This window comes from Lithobates pipiens, unplaced genomic scaffold, assembly GCF_037356315.1.
Source record: "Lithobates pipiens isolate NorthernLeopardFrog02 unplaced genomic scaffold, aLitPip1_a1.2 Scaffold_1, whole genome shotgun sequence".
In the NCBI taxonomy this organism is placed as follows: Eukaryota; Metazoa; Chordata; class Amphibia; order Anura; family Ranidae; genus Lithobates; species Lithobates pipiens.
The window spans coordinates 173,655,281-173,679,703 of NW_027507685.1; the positions used below are offsets into that span (position 1 = coordinate 173,655,281).

A 24,423-nucleotide genomic window follows, 5' to 3' on the forward strand; every position below is an offset into this window, starting at 1 on the left:
CTTATCTGAGTAGTTGCTTGAAGATAAATACTGATTGCTCCAACCACATCCAAAGTGTGCAAAGTTTCTTCTTCTGCGGACTGTGGGTCCGGAAAAAAGGATGGTAGGATTACATCTTGATTCAAATGGAATCCCGAAACCACCTTAGGTAGAAAGGACCTGTTGGGACACATGACCACCTGGTCCTTATGAATAATTAGATGCGGCTCCTTGCTGGAAAGAGCTGCCAGCTCTGATACTCTTCTAGCCGTGGATATGGCTACCAAGAAGACCAATTTTTTAGTCAGGAGAGCTAATGAAGCCAGATGCAAAGATTCAAATGGTTGCCCCTGCAAAGCCGAGAGAACCAAATTCAGATCCCAAGGGCATACCGGAGGTTTGACTGGCGGTCTTATCCGCATGGCCCCCTGGATAAAGGCCCGTACCAGGGAATGTGATGCAAGTGGCTTTTGAAAAAACACTGACAGGGCCGAAATCTGCACCTTGATAGTGCTTATGGCCAAATTCATTTCTAGGCCTGACTGGAGAAAGGCCAAGATCCTGCTAATGACATACTTTCTAGGATGCCATTTCCTGAGTTCACACCAGGAAACATATGCCCTCCAGATTTTGTAATAAATAAGCCTGGAGGCCGGCTTTCTGGTATTGACCAGAGTAGAAAGGACTGGCCTCTAAAGGCCACGGTCTCTCAGAATGTGGGTCTCAGCAGCCAAACCGTCAAATTCAGACTGCGTAAAGCAGGATGGTAGATTGGAGCCTGTGAGAGCAGATCTGGCCAGAGAGGGAGGATCCATGGCCTGCCTACTGCCAACTTCATGATCTCTGCGTACCATGGTCGCCTGGGCCAAGCTGGGGCCACCAAAAGGACCGACTTTGTCTCCCTCTTGACTCTTCCCAGGAACCGCAACAGAAGCGGGCTCGGGGGGAAGGCATGGATCAGATTGTACTGATCCCAGGGAACTGTCAGAGCATCTGACCCTTGAGCAAGTGTATCTCTTGTCCTTGACACAAAATTGTCCAGTTTCCTGTTGAACCTGGATGCAAACAGACCTAGGTCTGGAGTACCCCACCTGTGACATATGCTCCGAAACACGTCGGGGTGCAGAGCCCATCTTCCTGGGCACAACTGCTGGCGGCTCAGAAAATACGCCTGCCAATTTTCCACTCCTGGAATGAAGACTGCAGAAAGACACAGAACATGCTTTTCTGCCCAGACAAGTATGCGATTCACCTCTTTTTTGGGCCACCAGACTTCTGGTATCGCCCTGGTGAATGATATAAGCCACTGCTGTGGCATTGTCCGACTGAACCGAACCGGGAGACCTCGTAGTCTGTAAGACCACTTTATGAGAGCCATATAAACTGCCCGGATCTCCAAGATATTTATGGGCAATAGCTTCTCGATCGCAGACCATTCCCCTGCGAGCATGTCTCCTCCAATACTGCTCCCCAGCCTGACAGGCTGGCATCTGTTGTGATAATCTTACATGGAAGAGGAAGAAAGGTTTTGCCCTCCAGCAAATTCTTGGTTTGTAACCACCAGACGAGACTTTGCGTGTCCCTGGGGATAGACGCATAGGAAGATCCAAGGCTTGGGGCTTCCTGTTCCAAGCCGCAAGGATGCATCTTTGCAGAGGCCTTGAGTGGAACTGGGCGAATGGGACGGCCTCGAAGGAGGCGACCATTTTCCCTAACAGTCTCATGCATAACCGAATGGGGGAAGATCTTCTGCCCAGAATTAGGCGCACCAGATCCCCAATGGCCAAGGCCTTTGGCCTTGGAAGAAACACCTTGCCCTGAGCGGTGTTGATGATCATGCTCAGGTATTCAAACCTGGTGTCAGGCTGTAGGGACGATCTTTCTAGGTTTATGATCCAACTTAGGCGTTCCAGGTGTTCTAGCACTCTGGTGACGCTGCGATTCAGGAACGCTGCTGTTTTCTCCATGAGAAGCAAATCGTCTAGATAAGCCATGACGGCTATACCCTGAGCTCTTAGGTTTGCCTAGAGAGGGTCCAGAATCTTTGTGAAGACTCGAGGGGCCGTAGCAAGCCCAAACAGCAAGGCCACACATTGAAAATGGCGCTGCTCCACCGCGGACCTTAGAAATTTTGGTGTGCGGGAAAATTTGGCACATGGAGATATGCATCTTTGATATCTATTGATGCCATAAATTCTCCCCCTTGCAGGGAGGAGACCACAGTGCGGATTGACTGCATTCGGAAGGACCGGATGCGTAAAAACCGGTTCAGATCCTTCAGATCTAAGATAGGTCTGACACTACCATTCGGCTTTGGAATGGTGAAGAGATTTGAGTAAAACCCTGAACCCTGTTCTTTTGGGTCCACTTCTACTATCACCCCTTGGGATAGTAAGTGATCTAAGGCCCGAAATAGCGGTTTTGCTTTACTGGATCCCTGGGGATCCTTGACCTTAGAAAGCGAGAAGGTGGAATCTCCTGAAACTCTAGCCTGTAGCCCAGAGATACCGAAGAGATCAACCACTTGTCTCGGATCTCTTACCGCCAGGCTCCTGCAAACCGCAGGAGCCTTCCCCCCACTCGGCCGAGCGGGGGCGCCCCTTCACAAGGAAGCTTTTGTGCTTTGCTTGGCAGGCTTTCGCCCCCAAGTCTTTTCCTGTCCCTGGGCTCGGCCTTGAGCCTTTCCTGTAGAGGAGGGTTGAGAAGGCCGTCGCCACTGCTTAGAGCTTGATGCTCCGGGAGAGGGAGCACGCCTGAATGAAGGACGCTTGCTCCTTTTGACTGGAAGGAGAGTAGATTCACCCCCTGAAATTATTATTTATTTATTTTTGGACGAATTTGTCTAATTCTTCTCCAAACAAACGTTCCCCTTTAAACGGGAACCCAATCAAATGCTTCTTGCATGACAGCTTAGCTGCCCAATTCTTTAGCCATAGGGCCCTTCGCATGTGTACCAACATGAGGGACAAACGTGATGCTTGTTGGACAGAATCCAAAATCGCATCAATCATAAAACACAGAATATGAGGCAGTTCTGCATAATTTTCTACTTCCTCACTGGGAAGGATCCCAAGCATCTGCTTAACCTGTTCCTTGAGGAACTGACAACCCCACGGCTGCGACTGTAGGTTGCACCACAGCGCCAGTCATGGAAAAGGAGGCTTTTTAATAAGGTTTCCAGCGTCTTATCAGTTGGATCCTTAAATACCTGCGCAATATCCAAGGGACAAGTCAGGTTTCATTCACGCAAGAAACAGCCGCATAAACAGATGGGACCCCCCACTTCTTGGTGAAACTTTCCTCCAGAGGATAATGCATAGAAAACCTTTTTAGGAGGAGCAAACAGTTTTATCGGGATGTCCCCAATCCTTATACAACAATCCCTCCATTAAGGGATGGATTGGAAAGGAATAGGCAGTCTGTGGGGCTTTCCTGACTCCCAGGGAAGAAACAGAGGACGTAGCGACTTCAGCAGCAGGCCTTCTGAATGTGGTACGCATCAATTCAGTATAATGTTGCACCTGTTTTCTGAGTGCCTGGGAGGAGGGGACTATCTCCTCTTCCTCTGATTCATCCGACTGCTCATGATCCCCATCCCAAGATAGGGATCTCTCCTCATTTCCAGAAAAATCATCTGAGAGAGGAATTTCAGCAGAGGGAGGGGATCTACCCCTTTTCCTGCTATATTTCAGGGAAGCAGAAATAAAATTCATTATTTTCTCTTCAAAACTCTCCAATGTAGCCCTAAGGGAGTACCTCAGTGACATAAACCGGGGCTGACACATTAGGAGAGGCTGCAAACCTGACAGGTGCACTGACTCGTCTTGAGAGGCTGGCTCCAGTCTTGCAGGGGGGGATGGTAACTTACAGGCACTCTTTTAGAACCCCTGGACCTAGGCGGTGATTTACCAGTGCCTTTGCTACCTCCTCCTGAAACCCTCTTACGAGGAGACATAGTCCTAAGCTACAAAGCAGAGGTACTAGTACAAGTGCAATCACTGTTGTTCTTAAAGTCTCACAATAAACATATATGCTTAAACTGCACAACCTGATGCTGAGTAGGTGTCTAGGTTTGCCTGGATCCAATCCCACGGATGCTTACTGCCCACAGCTCCTGTGTCTCCACTTACAGCCCCCTGACGCTCTGGACTTTTTTTAAAACTGCCGCCTGGCGCCTGTGCATTACAGCGCCGTGCACACCAACGTGCACGGCTCACAACCACACTCCCCCCTCCTCTAGGCCGGGAACGCGCCCGGCGTGCATGCACACGCCCGCGCGCGTGCATGAGAACAGCGGGATCCAGGGGGGGGAAGGAGAACTCCACCGGAGCTGCGTGGGACCCCCAGACTACGTGGGACCCCTGTTTACCTTGATGTGGCAGGGACTGTAATGGAGACATGAGTCAGCTGGAGAACCAGGCTTCACTGAGCGTGTGTACTGAAAGGCATGTAAGTATGCATCAGGCTGCTCTTACTCCTTCTAGTGGTGGAAACCAGGTAAGACATACAACTACTCACAATGAAGAAATCCATTCATATAATTATATATATACAGGATTAACTTCCCTTACCTGTCCTCGCCGCAGGAATTGCTGAACCAGACAAATTCCAGCCTTCACCCATCACGGCGGGTATTGTTAGCCAACCTTCAGGTTTATCTGGGGCTCTTTCTCGGAAGAGCCTCCTACCTGGGCCATGTAGAAAGCTCTGCCAGAAACTTTCGTGCGCTCTGTATAAACAGTACACCAAGTCTGGTTTTCCCAGAGCCCAGTCTTCCAATGGAGAGGACTTACAGGCAAAACCTCGCTTCTTCGGCTGACGAGGCCCGGGTACCATACCATCTTGGGAGTCAAAATATCGGCCCGAGGTATGGATCCGGTTTGTTGTAGCCCTTAGGCCCTCGCAGGGACCTGCATAGAGCTAATGTTTTACGTGATCAACCACCATAGACACTGGCGAAAAAACTGAGGTGCCTCCCATATGGGAGGGGTTATATAGGGGAGGAATTCTTTTTAATTGGGGTCAACCAGTGTCCAATCACCAGAGGTGCCTATATAACCCACTATGTAATGAAGCTCCTGTGTCCCGTGATGTATGATCAAGAAATATATTTATGCTTTGTGCCACTGAAGATCACATCTTGCCTAGGGAGATATTCCTCTCCTTTGAGGGCATTTTCTCTTGACATCCAAAAGATAATAAATTCAGACCATAATGGCATTTCAGTGTAGCTCCTGACAGTCATCTAACAGGTACCCATTACTTTATCACATTGTAAGGCCAAAATATTTATATATGATATATTATGCTGAAAAATTTTAAATGCATGTTTTTTGTTGCAGCATTTAACAGGAGCTGTGTGGTTTCTCAAAATAGCAAAACCAACAGGTATTGTTTGTATGTTGATGATGGGAAATTAGATATATAACATGTGTGGAAAAATCAAATATATAATGATATTGAAAAAGCAAAAGATATAAATGCTGCTTTAAAGTTGCTAAGAAAAATAGAAAAAAAAAATAGCAAGATCCTGAAGTAAAGATGCTGTCTCAGAGAGAAGCCACAAAATTAAATATTCTTTCTGAATTCTGAATTTTTTGTGAGTGCTCAATATTCCTATTACAACAACCTAAGAAGGGTTGTTAAGCCTATACTATTGTCAAATTGTATAATTTTTCTGAGAAAGAATACATTTTTTTCAACCATATTTTGAGTAATCAGCTCAATATGCCAAACTGAGAGTTTCCTCTTCTGTGAAATGTTTCTAGCAGGGGGGTGTAGTAATGTTTTTTTTACAGAAACAGATTGTTCTCATTGTCTGCCTTTTAGTGCCAAAACATTGGCTCTATGTAATGTTTTGCCATTCTTGCCATTGCATTGGCTTCAGCAAAAATAACATTTACAATGTCAGAAAAAGATAAAACTGTAAATTGAAGGCAAATTACATTTTTTGCAAGATTCTTTTTTAATTACAAAAGACATCACAAAAACACATCCAAAGGTCTCCTAGAATACAAAGAAGGGGGGGGTGAGTTATGTGTGTGTTTTTTTGTTTTGTTTCCCAAAAATGTTAACACTTTTTATCCTTTTTACAGCAGTCAGTGCTAAAAATAAATGCTCTCAGCTGCAAGGATTTCATTTATTTATTTATTTATTTGCATTGGCACATGTTCCCCAGGGCAGTACCAGTTCTTCCTTGATTTTCAAAAAACTTGTGGCAATAAACAAGGTATTCAAAAAACTTACTATGTCTCTTAAAATACTTCTGGGTGTTTGCTTTCCAATAAGGCCATTTAGTAGGTGTTTCTACTGTCCTGGTACTGTCCAGGAATTTGATGCATAATTCATACCTCTTGCAAGCCTTACAGTGCTCTTTTGATTTTGGGCCCTTCTATGCAGTCTCTCACATGTAGTATTCCCATACTCGGGAGGAGTAGTAAAATGTGCTTTTGTTATAATCCTAAGTATGCCCATGACGTGTATTAGGACTATTCATTTAAAACTTTGTGTAATTGATAAAAAAATTTTTTGAGTTGTTCCTGATTTTCCAAATACTGGTGAAAAAAGTAAATCTTTAAAAGACTCAACATGCCTCTTAAAAATACCTTGTGGGGGGGGGGGGGAGTCTGCTTTTCAAAATGTAGTCATTTTGTGGGTGTTTCTGCTGTCCTGGTATGCCAAAGCCTCCACAAATCACAAGTAAACAAATTGAAATATTCTTTATGAATTCTGATTTTTTTTGTGAGAGCTGAAGCTGTATATTAACCACTTTCAGACCGGACCATTTTGCTGGTCAATGACCAGAGGTCTTTTTACACTTTGGCACTGCGCTGCTTTAACTGGTAATTGCGCGGTCATGCAATGTTGTACCCAAACAAAATTTGCGTCCTTTTCTTCCCACAAATAGAGCTTTCTTTTGATGGTATTTGATTGCCTCTGCGATTTTTATTTTTTGCGATATAAACGTAAAAAGACCGCAAATTTTGAAAAAAAATGATATTTTCTACTTTTTGTTATTAGAAAAATCCAATAAACTCAATTTTAGTCATACATTTAGGCCAAAATGTATTCAGCCACATGTCTTTGGTAAAAAAAAAGTCAATAATTGTATATTTATTGGTTTGCGCAAAAGTTGTCACATCTACAAACTAAGGTACGTTTTCTGGAATTTACGCAGCTTTTAGTTTACGACATTTCTTGAGGTGCTAAAATGGCAGGGCAGTACAAAACCCCCCCCAAATGACCCCATTTTGGAAAGTAGACCCCCTAAGGAAACTGATAAGAGGCATGTTGAGCCCATTGAATATTTTATTTTTTTGCCTCAAGCGATTGAATAATGACAAAAAAAAAATTTTTTTTTTTTTTTTTACACAAAGTTGTCACTAAATGATATATTGCTCACACATGCTATGGGCGTATGTGAAATGACACCCCAAAATAAATTCTGCTGCTTCTCCTGAGTACGGGGATACCACATATGTGGGACTTTTTGGGAGCCTAGCCGCGTACGGGGCCCCGAAAACCAAGCACCGCCTTCAGGCTTTCTAAGGGCGTAAATTTTTGAGTTCACTTCTCACTACCTATTACAGTTTTGAAGGCCATAAAATGCCAAGATGGCACAAAACCCCCACAAATGACCCCATTTTAGAAAGTAGACACCCCAAGCTATTTGCTGAGAGGCATGTTGAGTTCATGGAATATTTTATATTTTGCCACAAGTTGCGGGAAAATTACAAACTTTTTTTTTTTTTTTTTTTTTTTAACAAAGTTGTCACTAAATGATATATTGCTCATGCATGCCATGGGCATATGTGAAATGACACCCCAAAATAAATTCTGCTGCTTCTCCTGAGTACGGGGATACCACATATGTGGGACTTTTTGGGAGCCTAGCCGCGTACGGGGCCCCGAAAACCAAGCACCGCCTTCAGGCTTTCTAAGGGCGTAAATTTTTGAGTTCACTTCTCACTACCTATTACAGTTTTGAAGGCCATAAAATGCCAAGATGGCACAAAACCCCCACAAATGACCCCATTTTAGAAAGTAGACACCCCAAGCTATTTGCTGAGAGGCATGTTGAGTCCATGGAATATTTTATATTTTGCCACAAGTTGCGGGAAAATGACAAACTTTTTTTTTTTTTTTTCACAAAGTTGTCACTAAATGATATATTGCTCACGCATGCCATGGGCATATGTGAAATGACACCCCAAAATAAATTCTGCTGCTTCTCCTGAGTACGGGGATACCACATATGTGGGACTTTTTGGGAGCCTAGCCGCGTACGGGGCCCCGAAAACCAAGCACCGCCTTCAGGCTTTCTAAGGGCGTTACAGTTTTGAAGGCCATAAAATGCCAAGATGGCACAAACCCCCCCCAAATGACCCCATTTTGGAAAGTAGACACCCCTAAATTTAGGGGTACACTAGTGAGACTAGGTAATAAATGGCGGGTGCCCTGAAACTATAAAAAAATAACTAACCAACCAGCGTCACCTGTAACAGTTATATGGTGATCACTGGTGAAAGGGTTAACTAGGGGGCAATTAGGGGGCTTTATGCGGTAGTATATGGGGGTCCCTGGCGCTATAAAAAGCTGCAGCGAACCTAAATACCTACCTGCCTAACTAGCGTCACCTGTGACACTAATACAGCGATCAGAAAAACGATCGCTTATTAGGCTGGGTTCACACTGGAGCGATGCGGGAACGCCACGAATGCGCGGCGGGTTCCCGCATCGCATGCCTCCCGGCGGCAGTTCACACTGCCCTATGCGAACTGCTGGGAGTGTCAGTGAAATGTTACTGACACCCCCAGATCAGTTCGCATATCGCAGTGCGATCTGCAAACTCGGATCGCATGGTGTGAACACCCATGCGATCCGATTCTGCTGCGGGCCAAAAAAAGGGTCCCGTGCGAATTTGCGGCGGGTGTGGCGGGTGCGGCGGGTGCGGCGAATGGCTGAACTCGAATCGCACAGAGATCGGATGTGATTTGCACTGCAGTGCGGTGCGAATCACATCCGTTCTCATAAACCGCTGCAATGTGAACCCAGCCTTAGTGACACTGGCGACGGGGGGTGATCACGGGGTTAAACCTTTATTGGGGGGGTTAGGGGGGTACCTTAGAACTAAAGGGGGCTAACCCTAACTGCCCTAACAGTTATTAGTCACAAATGACACCCGCCGGGTGATCAGGGGGTTAAACCTTTATTAGGTAATAAATGGCGGGTGCCCTGAAACTATAAAAAAATAACTAACCAACCAGCGTCACCTGTAACAGTTATATGGTGATCACTGGTGAAAGGGTTAACTAGGGGGCAATCAGGGGGCTTTATGCGGTAGTATATGGGGGTCCCTGGCGCTATAAAAAGCTGCGGCGAACCTAAATACCTACCTGCCTAACTAGCGTCACCTGTGACACTAATACGGCGATTAGAAAAATGATCGCTTATTAGGCTGGGTTCACACTGGAGCGATGCGGAAACGCCGCGAATCCGCGGCGGGTTCCCGCATCGCATGCCTCCCGGCGGCAGTTCACACTGCCCTATGCGAACTGCTGGGAGTGTCAGTGAAATGTTACTGACACCCCCAGATCAGTTCGCATATCGCAGTGCGATCTGCAAACTCGGATCGCATGGTGTGAACACCCATGCGATCCGATTCTGCTGCGGGCCAAAAAAAGGGTCCCGTGCGAATTTGCGGCGGGTGCGGCGGGTGCGGCGAATGGCTGAACTCGAATCGCACAGAGATCGGATGTGATTTGCACTGCAGTGCGGTGCGAATCACATTCGTTCTCATAAACCGCAATGTGAACCCAGCCTTAGTGACACTGGCGACGGGGGGTGATCACGGGGTTAAACCTTTATTGGGGGGGTTAGGGGGGTACATTAGAACTAAAGGGGGCTAACTCTAACTGCCCTAACAGTTATTACAGTCACAAATGACACCAATGCAAAAAAAAAAAAAAAATGACATTGGTGTCACTGTGACTGGGGGGCAGGGGTAATTGGGGGGGTGATCGGGGGGTAAAGGGGGGGTGTGAGTGTGCCTGGCATGTTCTACTGTGTGTGTAGAGTGTTGGTGCAACTCACTGATCCGCTCTCCTCCGTGTCGGAACGAAAAATACCGACACGGAGGAGAGAATACATCACTTCCTCTCCTGTGTTTACATTACAGGAGAGGAAGTGATGTCACCGGGGATTTCTATTCGTCGGGAGCGATCGCGAGGGGGTGGCCATGAATGAATGGCCGCCCCCTCGTCCCGGATCGCTCCCGGACGAAAACCGACCGCCGCAGGCACCGGGCGGGGGCCCGATCGGGCCCCCGACCCGCGGGAGGCAAGGGACGTACATGTATGTCCTTATGCCTGCCCGTGCCATTCTACCGACGTACATCGGCGTGCGGCGGTCGGCAACTGGTTAAAAAACCTAAGACGGGTGGTTAAGCCTATACAAAACATAAGCCAACATAAAAACTATAAATGAAGCACTGCATAATCAATCACAAGCGCCTAGACAAGGTGCCAGTGATGAACACAAAAAGAAACCTTGTATAAGATCTAGTACTTTTTTCAACAGTATTTTGGCTAAGCAGCTCAATGTCCCAAACTGAGAGTTTTCCTTACTGTTATATGTTGCTAGCAGCAGGGTGTAGGCAGTAAAAGTGTTTTACAGATTGTTGTCACTGTCTGCCTTTTAGAATAGTACCTGCTTAGGGCCAAAACATTGGCTCTATGCAACTTTTTTTCATTCTGCTTCATTCGTGCTTTAGCAAAAATGACATTTTTAAAGAAAACACGAAACTGTTTAAATTGTAGTCAAATGACTTTAATTGCAAGTTTTTTTTTTAAAGAGCACACAAACCCTCAAAGGTCCCTTGGAATACAAAGATTCTTGGGGGGGGGGGGGGGGGGCTGTTTGCTTGGTTTTCTTTTTAAATAAAGAAGCTGGCAATGACAGTTGTCTAATGCATGTGTTTGGTGTATGTTTTCCAAAATGTAGTTATTATATGAGTACTCTTTTGATTTTGGACCCTTTCTATGCAGTTAGGCCCCCAAAAAAAGTCTGACACATGAGGTGTTGCCATGCTCAGGAGGAGTAGAAAAATGTGTTTTTGGGTTTAATCCTAAGTATGCCCATGATATGTATTAGAAATATTAATTCAAACCTTTCTGTAAATAATAACACATTTCGTATATTCTTTCCTCATTTTCCAAATACTTGTAGAACAAAATGAAATCTTCAAAAGACTCAATACGTCAAATCAGATGCCTAATATAAACCCCACGAGAGCCTGAAAGTGCTTTTTTGATCCCTTTATACCTCTAGGTTGCAAAATTCTCTCTGTAATTACTATCTGGTCAAATGGGATACATAATATGTGTGGGGGAAAAAATCAAATATATATTGATCCTAAGAAATCAAAAAAAAATCTGTTTTTAAGTTGGCTTTTTTATTTTTTATTTAGAAACTCAGTGTGCTAAACTTAGAGGTTCCATTTATGTGAAATATCGCTAGCAGCAGGGTGTAAACAGTTAAAGTGTTTTACAGAAACAGATTGTTCTCTGTACAGGGGTATCCCATTGTTGCAGGGATTGGATCCTTGCTTGAGCCTTTGGAGGAGTGGGTGGATCTCCATCTTCAGAGGCTCCTCATCCAGAAGCTCCAGGTTACAACAGAGATACAGTACAGGGACTGTATTATCCAAATTGAGAAACATACACTGGTCAGAGGATTTTGTTTGGGTAAACTTGAATGTCAATGCCCTGTATTCCTTTGCACCTCATTAATTGGCTATTCATTTTAAAGAAATATAGTTCATTCCCAGAGGAACTTCAGGATTACCTACTTTGTTGTGTGGAATTTTTGTTAACCCATACTTTTTGTATAACTGATGACACTTCTTTTTTACAGTTTTGTGGTGCCTCAATGGGATCTACATTTTCACTGTAGTTAGCAAATCTTTACATGATGGTGGGAAGAGTTTTTCATTTTCTCTTACAATAACCCTTTTTTGTAATTTATTTTGGTATGGGAGGTTTATATATGGTTTATTTATGGTTCAGGAAAGAGGAGAACATTGATTTGACACAATTTTTGAGTTACATTAATGATAACATTTTAAACCTGAGATTTACAGGTGGTTTTATAATAAAATAATACATTTTCTTAATGTTACTTTGGAAGGTATCCTGATCTAGTAATCCTACCATTATCACTAAGACATATAGGAAGACCTGTGAAGGAAGTGCTACCCTATTGGCAAGCAGTTGCAACCCAAATCACAATATTAAATCAATATTAGTGGGGGAATTTTCTAGGGCAAGAAGGAACTGTTCAGCTAAGATTCCTTTATCAATGAGGAGAAGGGGGAAACTCTGTTCTAGAGGATACCGGGAATGATTTATAGAGATGGGGTTCAGAATAGCTTCTTTAAAACAGAGGGATGATCTGCTGTCAGGGAAGAATAGTATTAGGCACAGATGTAAACTTAAACAACAGAATGAATGTGTTACATTTGTAACAACTTACTTGGTGGAATAAAACCAGATATTATCAAGTAGAATCTTCCCATTCTTCGTTAGGCTAAGTTGTTACATAACTTAAGGGTGTCACTTCTTTAGCCACCATGCCTCTATTTGACGTACTCTCTCTCCCCCCCCCCCCCCCATAATTTTAGATTTAGCACTAAGGGCTCAATCACGCAGAGACCTGCGTTTTATTTTTTGCACTAGGAAAATGCAGGTCTCGACAAGACACAAAGAAAACAAATGTTTTCTATGTGCCTCATTTACACCAAAACACAGGTGCGATGTACGATGCAGAATTATGCAGTATGTCTGCAGTTTTCCACACAGCTCTGCACATGACGACTGACAGCACTACTCTGCACTTCATGTGACAAGCAGTGGAGAGGAGAGGAGAGCAGTACCGTGTATCCCAGTTTCCTAAATTTAGCACCACAGATAAGGGGAGCAGCTGGAAAAACAGGCAAAATGGCCTGTACAGAAATGGGGCTTAACATCATCACATCTTTACTTTGGGAGTTATTTGTCTCCTTTGAGAACATTTTCTCTTGACAGTCAAAAGATAATACATTCAGATCACAAAGGCATTTCAGTGCAGCTCCTGACACCAATCTAACAGGTACCCATTGCTTTATCACATTATAAGGTCAAAATATTTACAGAATCATATCCTGCTGAAAAAATTTATGGTGCCTTCCAATACTAGACTATACAGGTGTGTTTTCTTCATTTGAGTGTTGATTATTATAGTGTCATTTTCTCTGTATTAACTATTTGGTCAAATGAGATGTATAGTGTAACGTGTAGGAAAAAATCAAATACTGAGCAACCAAAAAGTAAAAATGCTGTTTTTAAATTGCTAAAAAAAGAGAAAAAAATTGCAATATCCTGAAATAAGAATGTTGTTTTACAAATTATTTCCAACATTCTCACAGAGAAGCCACAAGTAAACAAAGCAGTGGTGGTGCGTCCATAGAGGGCGCAGGAGCGCTGCCCCCTCTCTCCTGCACTCGTCAATCTTCAATAGATAGATTCATGCATTGCATGAATCTATTGTCGCCGCTGATGCTCCCTATTCAGGTGTCCGGCCCCTTGTCGGCCGCCGGGTATCTGAATTACAGTGGCGGGGGTGTTTTTGGAAGTGCCTGATTAGAGCTGTCGGCTCGAATAGGCATCCTGATTAGAGCCATGGGCTCTAGTAGGCTTCCAAATTGTTAAACAGCAGGCGCACTGCTGTGCGTTCGCTGCTTATGTTGTACTGTGTTAGGGAATCAAATAAATCGCTTCCCTAACACTGATCCGCCTCTCAGCCAATCCGGTGCACCAGGTCTGGTTACCTGTCACCTGACTGGTTGAAGCGACAGGCGCTGTGATTGGATGCGTCCAATCATTACAGAAGAGGACGGGAGAAGAGATCGAGGACTCGGAGGGAGCATGGAGGAATGTGCTGACCTGAGACAGGTAAATGCCAGGCGGCAATTGATGGGGCAAACTTGCGGCAATTGATGGGGCAAACTTGCAGCAACTGAAGGGGCAAACTTGCGGCAATTGATGGGGCAAACTGGCAGCAATTGATGGGCACACTGGTGGCAATTGATGTTTACAGTGGCTGCTCTGGATGGCACAGTGGTGGCAATTTATGGGTACAGTGGCTGCATTTGATGGCACACTGGCTGCATTTGATGGGCACAGTTGCTGCGTTTTATGGGCATAGTGGTGGCAATTGACGGGCACAGCGAAGCTGCAATTGTTGTTGTTTTTTTTTTCAGTTTACGCCCCCAAAAATGTTGAGCACCAGCCGCCACTAAAACAAAGTGAAGTAGTCATTCAGATTTTTTTGAGAGTGCTGGATCTTCATATTACAAAAACTTGTATAAGTAACGCCTATACAATTGTCAAAACATAAATCAACATAAAAAATATAACTGCAGCTAGAGGTGGCCTTGCGGTTCACCCGGCGGTCGGTTCACGGCAAATTTTGCTCTTTCGCGATTCGCCAAACAGGCGGACTTCTGACGCTGTTCGCACGGAGGACATATGCGTTTACATTGTGAAAGAACTTTGACCCATGATGACACATCCATCATGGGGTACAGGACTAGGGATGAGCTTCGTGTTCGAGTCGAACGTACGTTCGACTCGAACATTGGCCGTTCGGCCGTTCGGCGAATTCCGAAAGTTTTGGCCGTTCGCGTCAAAATTCGAGTGACGCGCGCGCGGACCACAATGCACTGCGTTGGCGCAGTGCATTGCTGCCCGATGATTGGCCAAGCATGCACTGTGACCCCGCATGCTTGGCCAATCGCAGCGCCGGCAGCGAGGAGAGCCATGATTGGCCACAGGCATCCTGCCTGTGGCCAATCATAGCTCAGGCTGTGTAGTGCACGCCCCACACTATATAAGGCCGCCTTTAAGGCGGCCTCCTGTAGTGTGTTACTTTGCATCTGAAGCAGTGGGTGTTCTGTGTACCTTCAACACAGTACACACCAATCGTTTTTGGCTGATTTCCTATCTTGCTGCTGTGTAGTGGTTGTTGTCTGTGCCCTGACTGCAGTATACACCACTATATTCACCTCACCTATATAGCTAGTGATCTAGCTTTAACCACTTAACAACTGCCCATTGCCGATTAACGGCTTCAGGGCGGTTGTTTAACTCAGAGAGGCCGTTAATTAACGGCCTCCCAGAATTCTGCTCTCGCGTGCCCCGAGGTGTGCGCACTCGAGAGCATCCGTGACCGCCGGGTCCATAGGACCCGGCGCATCACGGTAAACGGCCGCTCATAGCGGGCGTTTACCACGTGATTGCTCCGTCAAATGACGGAGTGATCACTTGGAAACAAACCGGCGTCATGTTATGACGCCTGTTCCTACCTCCCCTTTCTGTACCGATCGGTACAGCGGAGGGGAAAGAGATCGGTGTCAGCAGCGATGTGGGCTGCATCTGCAGTGCCCACATCGCTGCTCACCGAATTTAACCCCTCAATTCCCTGCCAATACTCTGCAATACCAGTGCATACTCTGCAGTACCCTGCCATTACTCTGCAGTACCCCGCCATTACTCTGCAGTACCCCGCCATTACTCTGCAGTGCAGTACCCCGCCATTACTCTGCAGTGCAGTACCCTGCCATTACTCTGCAGTGCAGTACCCTGCCATTACTCTGTAGTACCCCGCCATTACTCTGCAGTGCAGTACCCCGCCATTACTCTGCAGTGCAGTACCCTGCCATTACTCTGCAGTGCAGTACCCCGCCATTACTCTGCAGTACCCCGCCATTACTCTGCAGTGCAGTACCCCGCCATTACTCTGCAGTGCAGTACCCCGCCATTACTCTGCAGTGCAGTACCCTGCCATTACTCTGCAGTGCAGTACCCTGCTATTACTCTGTAGTACCCCGCCAATACCCCGCCAATACTCTGTAATACCCTGCCATAAATTGCCATACCCAGCCATACTCAGAGATACCCAGCCATACTCGGTGATACCCTGAAATACCCAGCCATAGACGCCCCCCACCCCTCACCGCCCTCCGGTGCTTCTACCAACTCGCCAGTACGATCAAAGCCAGAATCTTTTTTTTATTTTTTATTTCAGGCTTCCCAGCCTAGAGGTGAGATGTGGGGTCATATTGACCCCCCAGATTTCACTGTAAAGAGGACCTGTCACCCCATATTCCTATTACAAGGGATGTTTACATTTCTTGTAATAGGAATAAAAGTGATCAAAAATATATTTTTGGGAAAAAAAATGTCAAACTAAAATAAATAAAGTAAAATGAACAATAAAAAAATAAAATAAAAATTAAAGCGCCCATGTCCCCATGTGCTCGCATGTGCCACACATGTGAGGTATCGCCGAGAATGTTAGAGCGAGAGCAATAATTCTAGTCCTAGACCTCCTCTGCAACTCAAAACATGTAACCAGTAAAAAAATATTTAAAGCGTCGCCTATGGGGATTTTTTAAGTAGCGACGTTTGGCGCCATTCCACGGGCATGTGCAATTTTGAAGAGTGACATGTTTGATATCTATTTACTCAGCATAACTTCATCTTTCACTTTATGCAAACATTGGGCTAACAAGTGGTTAATAATAGAGCTTGCAGTCAGTAGTGTTAGGAGTGCGTGCTGTCTGCGTGCTCTGTACCCAGTACATACCGCTATAATATAGGGCAGGCCCCTACTTTCAAACATCCAACTTACAAACATCTCCTACTTGCAAACGCAAGGAGACAGCAGCAAGTGAGATGAAAAAAGATGGACGACAAAACAAATTATACAGGGGTGATAACCCTTCCCTATGTTTTCCAAAAAGCTTAAAGATAGTTTTTTTGACTGGAGCTACACTTTAAAAATGTACCGGTTGAAAATGACAAACAGATTCAACTTAACACAACAAACCTACACAGTCCCTGTCTTGTTTGCACCGCCTGTATACTGCTGTTCTGAGTATATAGGGCCTGGGGGCCACACGCATTTCCTTTTTTTAATATGGGTACGGGGTTCCCCTTAATATGCGTACAAGACCCAAATAGGCTGGTAATGGGCAGGGAGGGCTACCCATGCCATGTTTCTCAATGATTTTCAACCATATTGCAGGAACCAGATATAACATTAAAACCGCAAGCAGTTTTAAATGGTGTTATTTCCGTTTAATGTCATTTTGTGCAGGGACTGTTCTAAACACGCGAAACACGTGGCACTTCACAGGCATACTACAGACACCCCGCAGGCACCATATTTAAAGGAATATTTCACTTTTTTTTTTTCACTTTAATCGTCATTAAAATCAGTGCTCCCGCCAAAACGGTAGTTTTTAAAACTTTTTTTTGCAGTGACCCATGTCCCCTGAGGCAGGAGGCAGGTCGCCAAACCCTTTTTAGGACACTATCTTGCATATTAGCCGTTAAAATGAGCACTTTCCAATTCGAACGTTCGAGTCCCATAGACTTCAATGGGGTTCTAACGTTCGTACCGAACGCGGGGGTCGTTCGCAAGTTCTGGTGCGAACCGAACCGGGGGGTGTTCGGCTCATCCCTATACAGGACATCCAATTGAGACATTTCAGCACATGGACAATTGGACATACCCCTTACCTTATAAATAGACCTGATCTGGTGGCCATTTTACATTCTGTCTTTTGTCAGTGTAGGGACAGGACGCTGTGTGGAGCAGGGACAGTCAGTTTAATCACTAGCTATTACTGGAATAAGCCAATATTTGCGTTTAAAGCGAAATTGTAGCAAAAATTCAGATTTTAATATAGCAGCTGATGACCTTTACCAAAGATTGAGAAAAAGAGGATACAGTCATAAATGCTTGAAACGAGCCTATAACCGTGTAAAACCTAAAACTAGAACTTCACTTATTTTTTCAACCCGACGTCCCAATACAAATGATTCAGTTAGAATTATTACTCGCTATTCCAATCAGCATCGTAAGTTCAAAGAAATTTTACACAAGTTTTGGCCACTCCTTCTAGCTGACCCTATTACCAAGAAACATATTAAAAACTTTCCCGAAGTTACCTTTAAAAGAGTTCCCTCTCTCAAAGATAAATTAGTGCATAGCCACTTTGAACAACCAAAGTTGGACACTAGAAAAGTAACCAGTGGCACTTTTCCTTGTGGCCATTGTGACGTTTGTTGTTATGTCAATTCACATACCAAACTTAAACTGCCAAATGGCAAATGGCACTCCATTAAACATCGAGTCACATGCCAAACACTGGGCGTTATATATCTGGCCCGTTGCCTTTGTGGCGGGTTTTATGTAGGTAAAACAAAGCGACAATTTTGTATTCGAATCAAGGACCATATCAAACCCATTATCAAGAAGAAAATGGAGACGGCCATCAGTCGACATGTTGGCCTCTTCCATGCCTTCAATCCCAAATTTATCACCTTTTCCGCACTTGAACATATCCCCCTTGATGTGAGAGGGGGCAGTGTGGATAATATCTTACTTCAACATGAAGCTGAATGGATTTTCAACCTAAGGGCTACAATTCCACCTGGCTTCAATGAAAACTTAAGCTTCAAACCTTTTTTATGATATAGAAACCTTTTCTGGCCTTTCAATCTTGCTGACCGCTCTTCTGAGAGGGAACCTGGTTGGGTTCCCATTTCCCTTTCCCCTCCTTCCCCTTTTCCCTCCCTCCCCTCCCCCTCCCTCCCCTCCCCCTCCCTTTTTTTTTTTTTATTTATTTATTTTTTCATTGTTTTATTGTATTATTTGAAATTTGTCTGTATTGATTTGTTTTGAGTATAAAAATACATCATGTATATGTTTATATGTTTACGATATTACTATGTTTTGTTATGTGCAGCTTTTAGAGAAATATTTTTTTTGTCCTTCCCTTTTTAGGATTTCCCACCCGAATGGTCCACCTCTACGGCTTCCCCATCAGTGCTGTTCGCACGGACACCCGGGGGCACAGGCGCCTTGTGTGCCATTGCCCCTTTTCAGCGCTGCGACGCTCCCCCTACATTGGTCGGAAGGATTGGCTATTTCTTCTGCCATTCTGTTCCGACCCTCTTTTCCATCGTTTTTTGCCTCTACGCCTGACCGGGCGGTCAGATTGATGGCTGCGTTCGTTTATGCCTTCGCTTTCTACGAAGGCATCGATCGTTCCCCTCTTTCCTCCGCCCACATGCCTGAGGCATTATGGGATTTGTAGGCCTATTCAGTCTAGTCCCATTGGTGAGCATGTGCAATAGCGCTCCTTTTGTCCGCATCAGGCCGACTACGTCAGACGCCGGCTTGATGGTGGGGCATATAAAAAGCCTTCGTAATATCGTCATTCCGTTGCGGGTTGCAGCCAAGGGTGACGCTTGATCGTTCAGACTCTGTACTTTTCGGTAAGCTTATTGTTATATTCTTAAACATTTATTCGATCGGTCTTTTTTTCATTTGAAAACGTTCACGTATCTCTCTGCCGGTGTTTCAACCCTTTGGACCTAGGCTACTGTCTATGTCCCTTTTTATATGCTTGCATTAACTCCCTGGCTTTGAATTCTATGCCTTGGGATGCGAATGTTTAACTCTCTGGGTATATCTATATGCCTGAGGGTTGGTGTCTGTATAACACTCAGTTTATGATGTACACACCACCCTTTTGAGATACATTTTTTTATTTTTTATTTTTTTATTTTAATTTTTCTTATCTTCGTTTTGTTTTCTCCTTGATTGGCCACCCAGCTGGTATTTCTATGCAGGTGTGTCTCCCTGATTGCTCAAAAAGATTTCTTTTCAAAATGCGAGTGTCCCCACTGCTTACAATTATCCAACCTACGTAAGTAATACATTTGAAACTAAAATACATCCTTGTACTATTTTTTCTCAATTTTTATACTTTAGAGGGTCCTTCACCCCCAAAAGGTTGTTTTATTTTAGCAACCTTGAAATTAAGCTAGGTACTCAAAGAACTTTAAATCATCCCAAAATTTCAAATTTGGTCTTACTATATATTCCTTTTTTTATCAGTTTTCTTGGGTTGGCTTTTTAGCCCCCTGCGATTCAGCACTGCTGTGGCTAACCCCCGAGGTGGACAATCCCACTACTTTACCACCAACGTAGTGGTTGAAGGTGGGTTTGATGTGTGTGTGTCTGTTGTTTCCCCTCCCCCTTTCCCCTTCCCCTCTATTTCTGCATTTACGAATGTTGTGACATACTTTATTATTATTTTGTACTTTGTATTTTCGGTTTAGATCTTGTTCAAACTTTCACACATCCCCTGAAGAAGCAATATAATGCGAAACATGTCGGGACTATGTGTGCTTGACGAGAACAACCACTGTATTGCATTATTCTGAATCTTTTAAGCATATATTGCTACTGATTTTAAGCTCAAACTTAATACATTTTTGTACTACTAACTTTGTACTTCAATTAATTGTATTTTGTTAATTAGCACCGCAAAAATCCCTAATTTCCCTTCCTGTCCTTTGATTCATGTTACTAGCTATTACTATTAGGTCCACAAAATTCCTTTTAAGGACTGGTATAGGTGTACAGTATATAGGGTTGTAATACACTTAGACTATACTTTCTTTCAAAGAAACAAAAGTATATTCTGGTGCACTAGTGCTGACTGCGGTGTCATATTTTTGGGTCCCACAGCGAGTTGCTGGTATCAGTGCTCTCTATCTCGGTGCTGGTGTGGTGTCAGTGCTCTCTTTCACGGTGCTGGTGTCAGTGCTCTCTCTCGGTGCTGGTGTCAGTGCTCTCTATCACGGTGCTGGTGTCAGTGCTCTCTATCTCGGTGCTGGTGTGGTATCAGTGCTCTCTATCTCGGTGCTGGTGTCAGTGCTCTCTATCTCGGTGCTGGTGTGGTCTCAGTGCTCTCTATCATGGTGCTGGTGTCAGTGCTCTCACGGTGCTGGTGTCAGTACTCTCTATCATGGTGCTGCTGTCAGTGCTCTCTATCTCGGTGCTGGTGTCAGTGCTCTCTATCACGGTGCTGGTGTCAGTGCTCAATCTCTATCACAGTGCTGGTTTCAGACAGTGAGGGAGATAGCAGCGGAGAAGCCAATCAGCAGGCAGTGCCAGCACCATGGCTGAGGATCAACACTGGACTGGCACCTCCGGACCACCGCAGTGGATCCCTGCATAGGTGGGGGTAAGGGCCAGGCAGAGGGAGGGGCTCAATCACAGGTTGGCCCACTGGGACACTGGCACAAGACTGCGGTGCCCTGACTGTGGCACTGATCATCTCCTGCACCCCCTTCATAGCCTGGCCTGACCTTGCCTCTCCTCCATGGCCTTCATGTGCTCCTGAATTGTCAAAATTTCACAGGTAAAAAAAGAATGCTTGTTGTTGTCGATCCCAGATTCACTTAATACTTTTGTTATGTCAGTGTCCATGTTGTGGGACTATGTGTGCACAGCAGGTAAGTATTTTGTGGCTGAAAATATGACCTGCAGGTTTTTAAGGTTCGTCTGCCATTAAAGTCAATGGGGTCCGCCATTGCGTTCGCATTCGGGAAACGTCCTATCGGAAGTTTGTCCATCACTAACTGCAGCACCGAGAAATCAATCCCCAGCACCCAGACATAGTTCTAGTGAGGGGCATAAATGGCAGACTTTTATGATAAAAAGTACATTTTTTTCAAGTATTTTGGCTAAGCAGCTCAATGTTTCCTCTTTTGTGAAATCTTTCTAGCAGCAGGGTGTAGACAGTGGTTAGTGCCCAAACATTGGCTCTATGCAATTTTTTTTCATTTATGCTGTAGCATGTACTATAATTAAAAACGACAAAGAAGTCCAAAATTCAATGTCTAAATAGTTAAGTGTCCCCACAATAACCCAGTTGATCTTATTCATACTGGTTCAGGTGAAGAATGCATCTGAGCCCAGTCCTTCCCTGCCCAAGGTCCCTGCTATAATAAAGCAGTGACTCTAGCTAAACCCAAATTCTGACCATGACCAACTATGACAAATTCTGATCTATACTAGCCTTTGGATGTTCTGTTTGTGTAGAAAATAATAACCTTTTAGCTCGTGTGTTTGTTATTAGTGGACCTTACATGTTTTCACAGCTATTTACATTACCATTTAAGGTATCTGCATTCTCCCTGATGGAAGAGAAGAATGTTACTTGGCAGAACTATTTTATCATAGGAGGAATTACTGATTTGCCACAGCTGCAAGCTCCTATCTTCTTCCTAGTTCTTTTCATTTATGTAATTGTCCTCAGTGCAAACTCAACCATTTTGCTACTAATATGCAGAGATCAACAACTGCACACACCAATGTATTACTTCCTATCTCATTTATCTATTATAGACATGTGTTACAGTACAGTAACCATGCATAAGACACTGGATGTATATGTTTCCAAGAATAAACAGATTTCGTTTTCAGCTTGTCTTACTCAAATGTATTTCTATGTTACTTTCCTCTGCTGTGAATTTTTGATTCTAACTGCCATGAGTTACGATCGTTATGTTGCTATTTGTTTCCCTCTACGATATGTTATGATCATGAACAAAAAGCTGTGTGCACTTATGACAATATTAAGTTGGATTGTGGCATTTCTGGAAGTTCTTCCTTCTGTTTTTATTATTTACCACATCTATTGCTTCAAGTCTAATTATATCAACCTCTTCTTCTGTGATCTAATGAGTATTATGAAGCTTTTCTGCCACGGAGTCTCTCTTATGGAACATTTGATATATGCAGAGTCAGCATTTGTTGGGTTCCTGCCCTTCTCCTTTATCATTACATCCTACAGCTACATAATACAAGCCATTTTTAAAATTAGTTCTAGTAGAGGCAGATGGAAAGCTTTCTACACATGTTCCTCTCATATCACTGTTGTAGCTCTGCTCATTGTGCCAACACTTTGTTTGTATGTAAGACCCACTTCGGCATTTGCTTTGGATTCTGATAAGATATTCTTACTGTTTTATACATCACTAACTCCCCTGGTAAATCCGCTGATCTACAGTTTGAAAAACAAAGAAGTGAAAATGGCCTTCTGGCGACTGGTAGAAAAGAAAAAGAAAATACTTGTGTGATCTCTCAACTTTTTTTTACTATACAACTATATTTTGAAACCACTTAAAGATGTACTACACCCAACAACAAAAATGTATATTGCAGCTTACCAATCCCCAAATGTGGTGGCTGCATTTGTTTTTTTGTTTTGTTATTGTTTCCTTTATTTTCACTCAATAATACACTTCCTGTCTTACGGTATCTCCATTCTGGATTGAGGAGCAGACCTTTGGACAGCAGCTTTGTCAAGATCAGGAGAGGGTGGTGTTAGATGTATTTAAATTGACTAACATATTAATTAGTTAATGACTGGAAGGATTTGCCCCCTTATTGACCAGGCCCTTTTTTGCGATACCGCAATGCGCCGCTTGACATTGCGTGGACGTGCGACGCTGTATTCAAACAAAATTGACCTAATTTTTTCCTACAAATAGAGCATTCTTTTGGTGGTATTTGATCACCCCCTGCGGTTTTTATTTTTTTTTGCTATAAAAAAGAGTGACAATTTTGAAAAAAAAAAAAAAAAAATATATATATATATATATATATATATATATATATATATATATATATATTTACTTTTTGCTGTAATACATATCCAAAAAAAATAAAAAATAAAATGTATTCATCAGTTTAGGCCGATATAAATTTTTCTACATATTTTTGGTAAAAAAAAATAGCAATAGGTGTACATTGATTGATTTGCGCAAAAGTTATCAGATCTTCAAACTATGGGATAGATTTAGGAACTTTTATTTTATTTTTTTATTATTTTTACTAGTAATGATGGTGATCTGCAATTTTTTGTGGTATTGCTGACATTGCTGCAGACAAATCTGATCCCAAATTACACTTTTTGGGGACCAGTGACATTATTACATTGATCAGTGCTATAAAAATGCACTGATTAATGTAAAAATGACACTGGCAGGGAAGGGGTTAACACTGGGGGCAATCAAGGGATTAACTGTGTCCCCTGGGTGTGTTCTAACTGTGGATGCCTTGGATATGACAGAGATCACTGTTCCCACTGTTCCCAATCACTGGGAACAGTAGATCTCTGACATGTCTCCTGTCAGAACGCTTGTTTACACTGGCAGATCCCCATTCTGCCTCTGTAATTGGCGATCGTGGGTCACCGGCGGACATTGAGTCCACCCGACCCACGAGCATGATCCCGCAGCATGCAGCGGGAGCAATAGTGCGCCACCTGCTATGGCGATTTGCGCATAATGACAGCGGCTGGTCGGCAAGTTGTTAAAGTCAAACGAACACTTTTTAAGCAGTTACAACTACATTTTTTTTTTCTTCTTCTGCGATGAATGTTTTACATAAATGAATAAAAGCTGACCATCGAACGCACCCCTGTCAATGTTAAATTGTTTGTCTCAATCCACTAACTGCCACGTTTGCTGCAGA

At 43.9% G+C, this 24,423-nt stretch overlaps 1 protein-coding gene across 1 annotated transcript; it reads left to right on the forward strand.

Moving 5' to 3' along the window:
* Positions 1–5,318: 5,318 nt before the first annotated feature.
* Positions 5,319–23,514, forward strand: LOC143988553 (olfactory receptor 8G17-like). Its single transcript, XM_077488225.1, has 2 exons — positions 5,319–5,367; positions 22,065–23,514. The coding sequence occupies exon 2, from the start codon at positions 22,083–22,085 to the stop codon at positions 23,022–23,024; it is 942 nt and encodes a 313-aa protein (XP_077344351.1). The 5' UTR covers positions 5,319–5,367; positions 22,065–22,082; the 3' UTR covers positions 23,025–23,514.
* Positions 23,515–24,423: the final 909 nt, after the last annotated feature.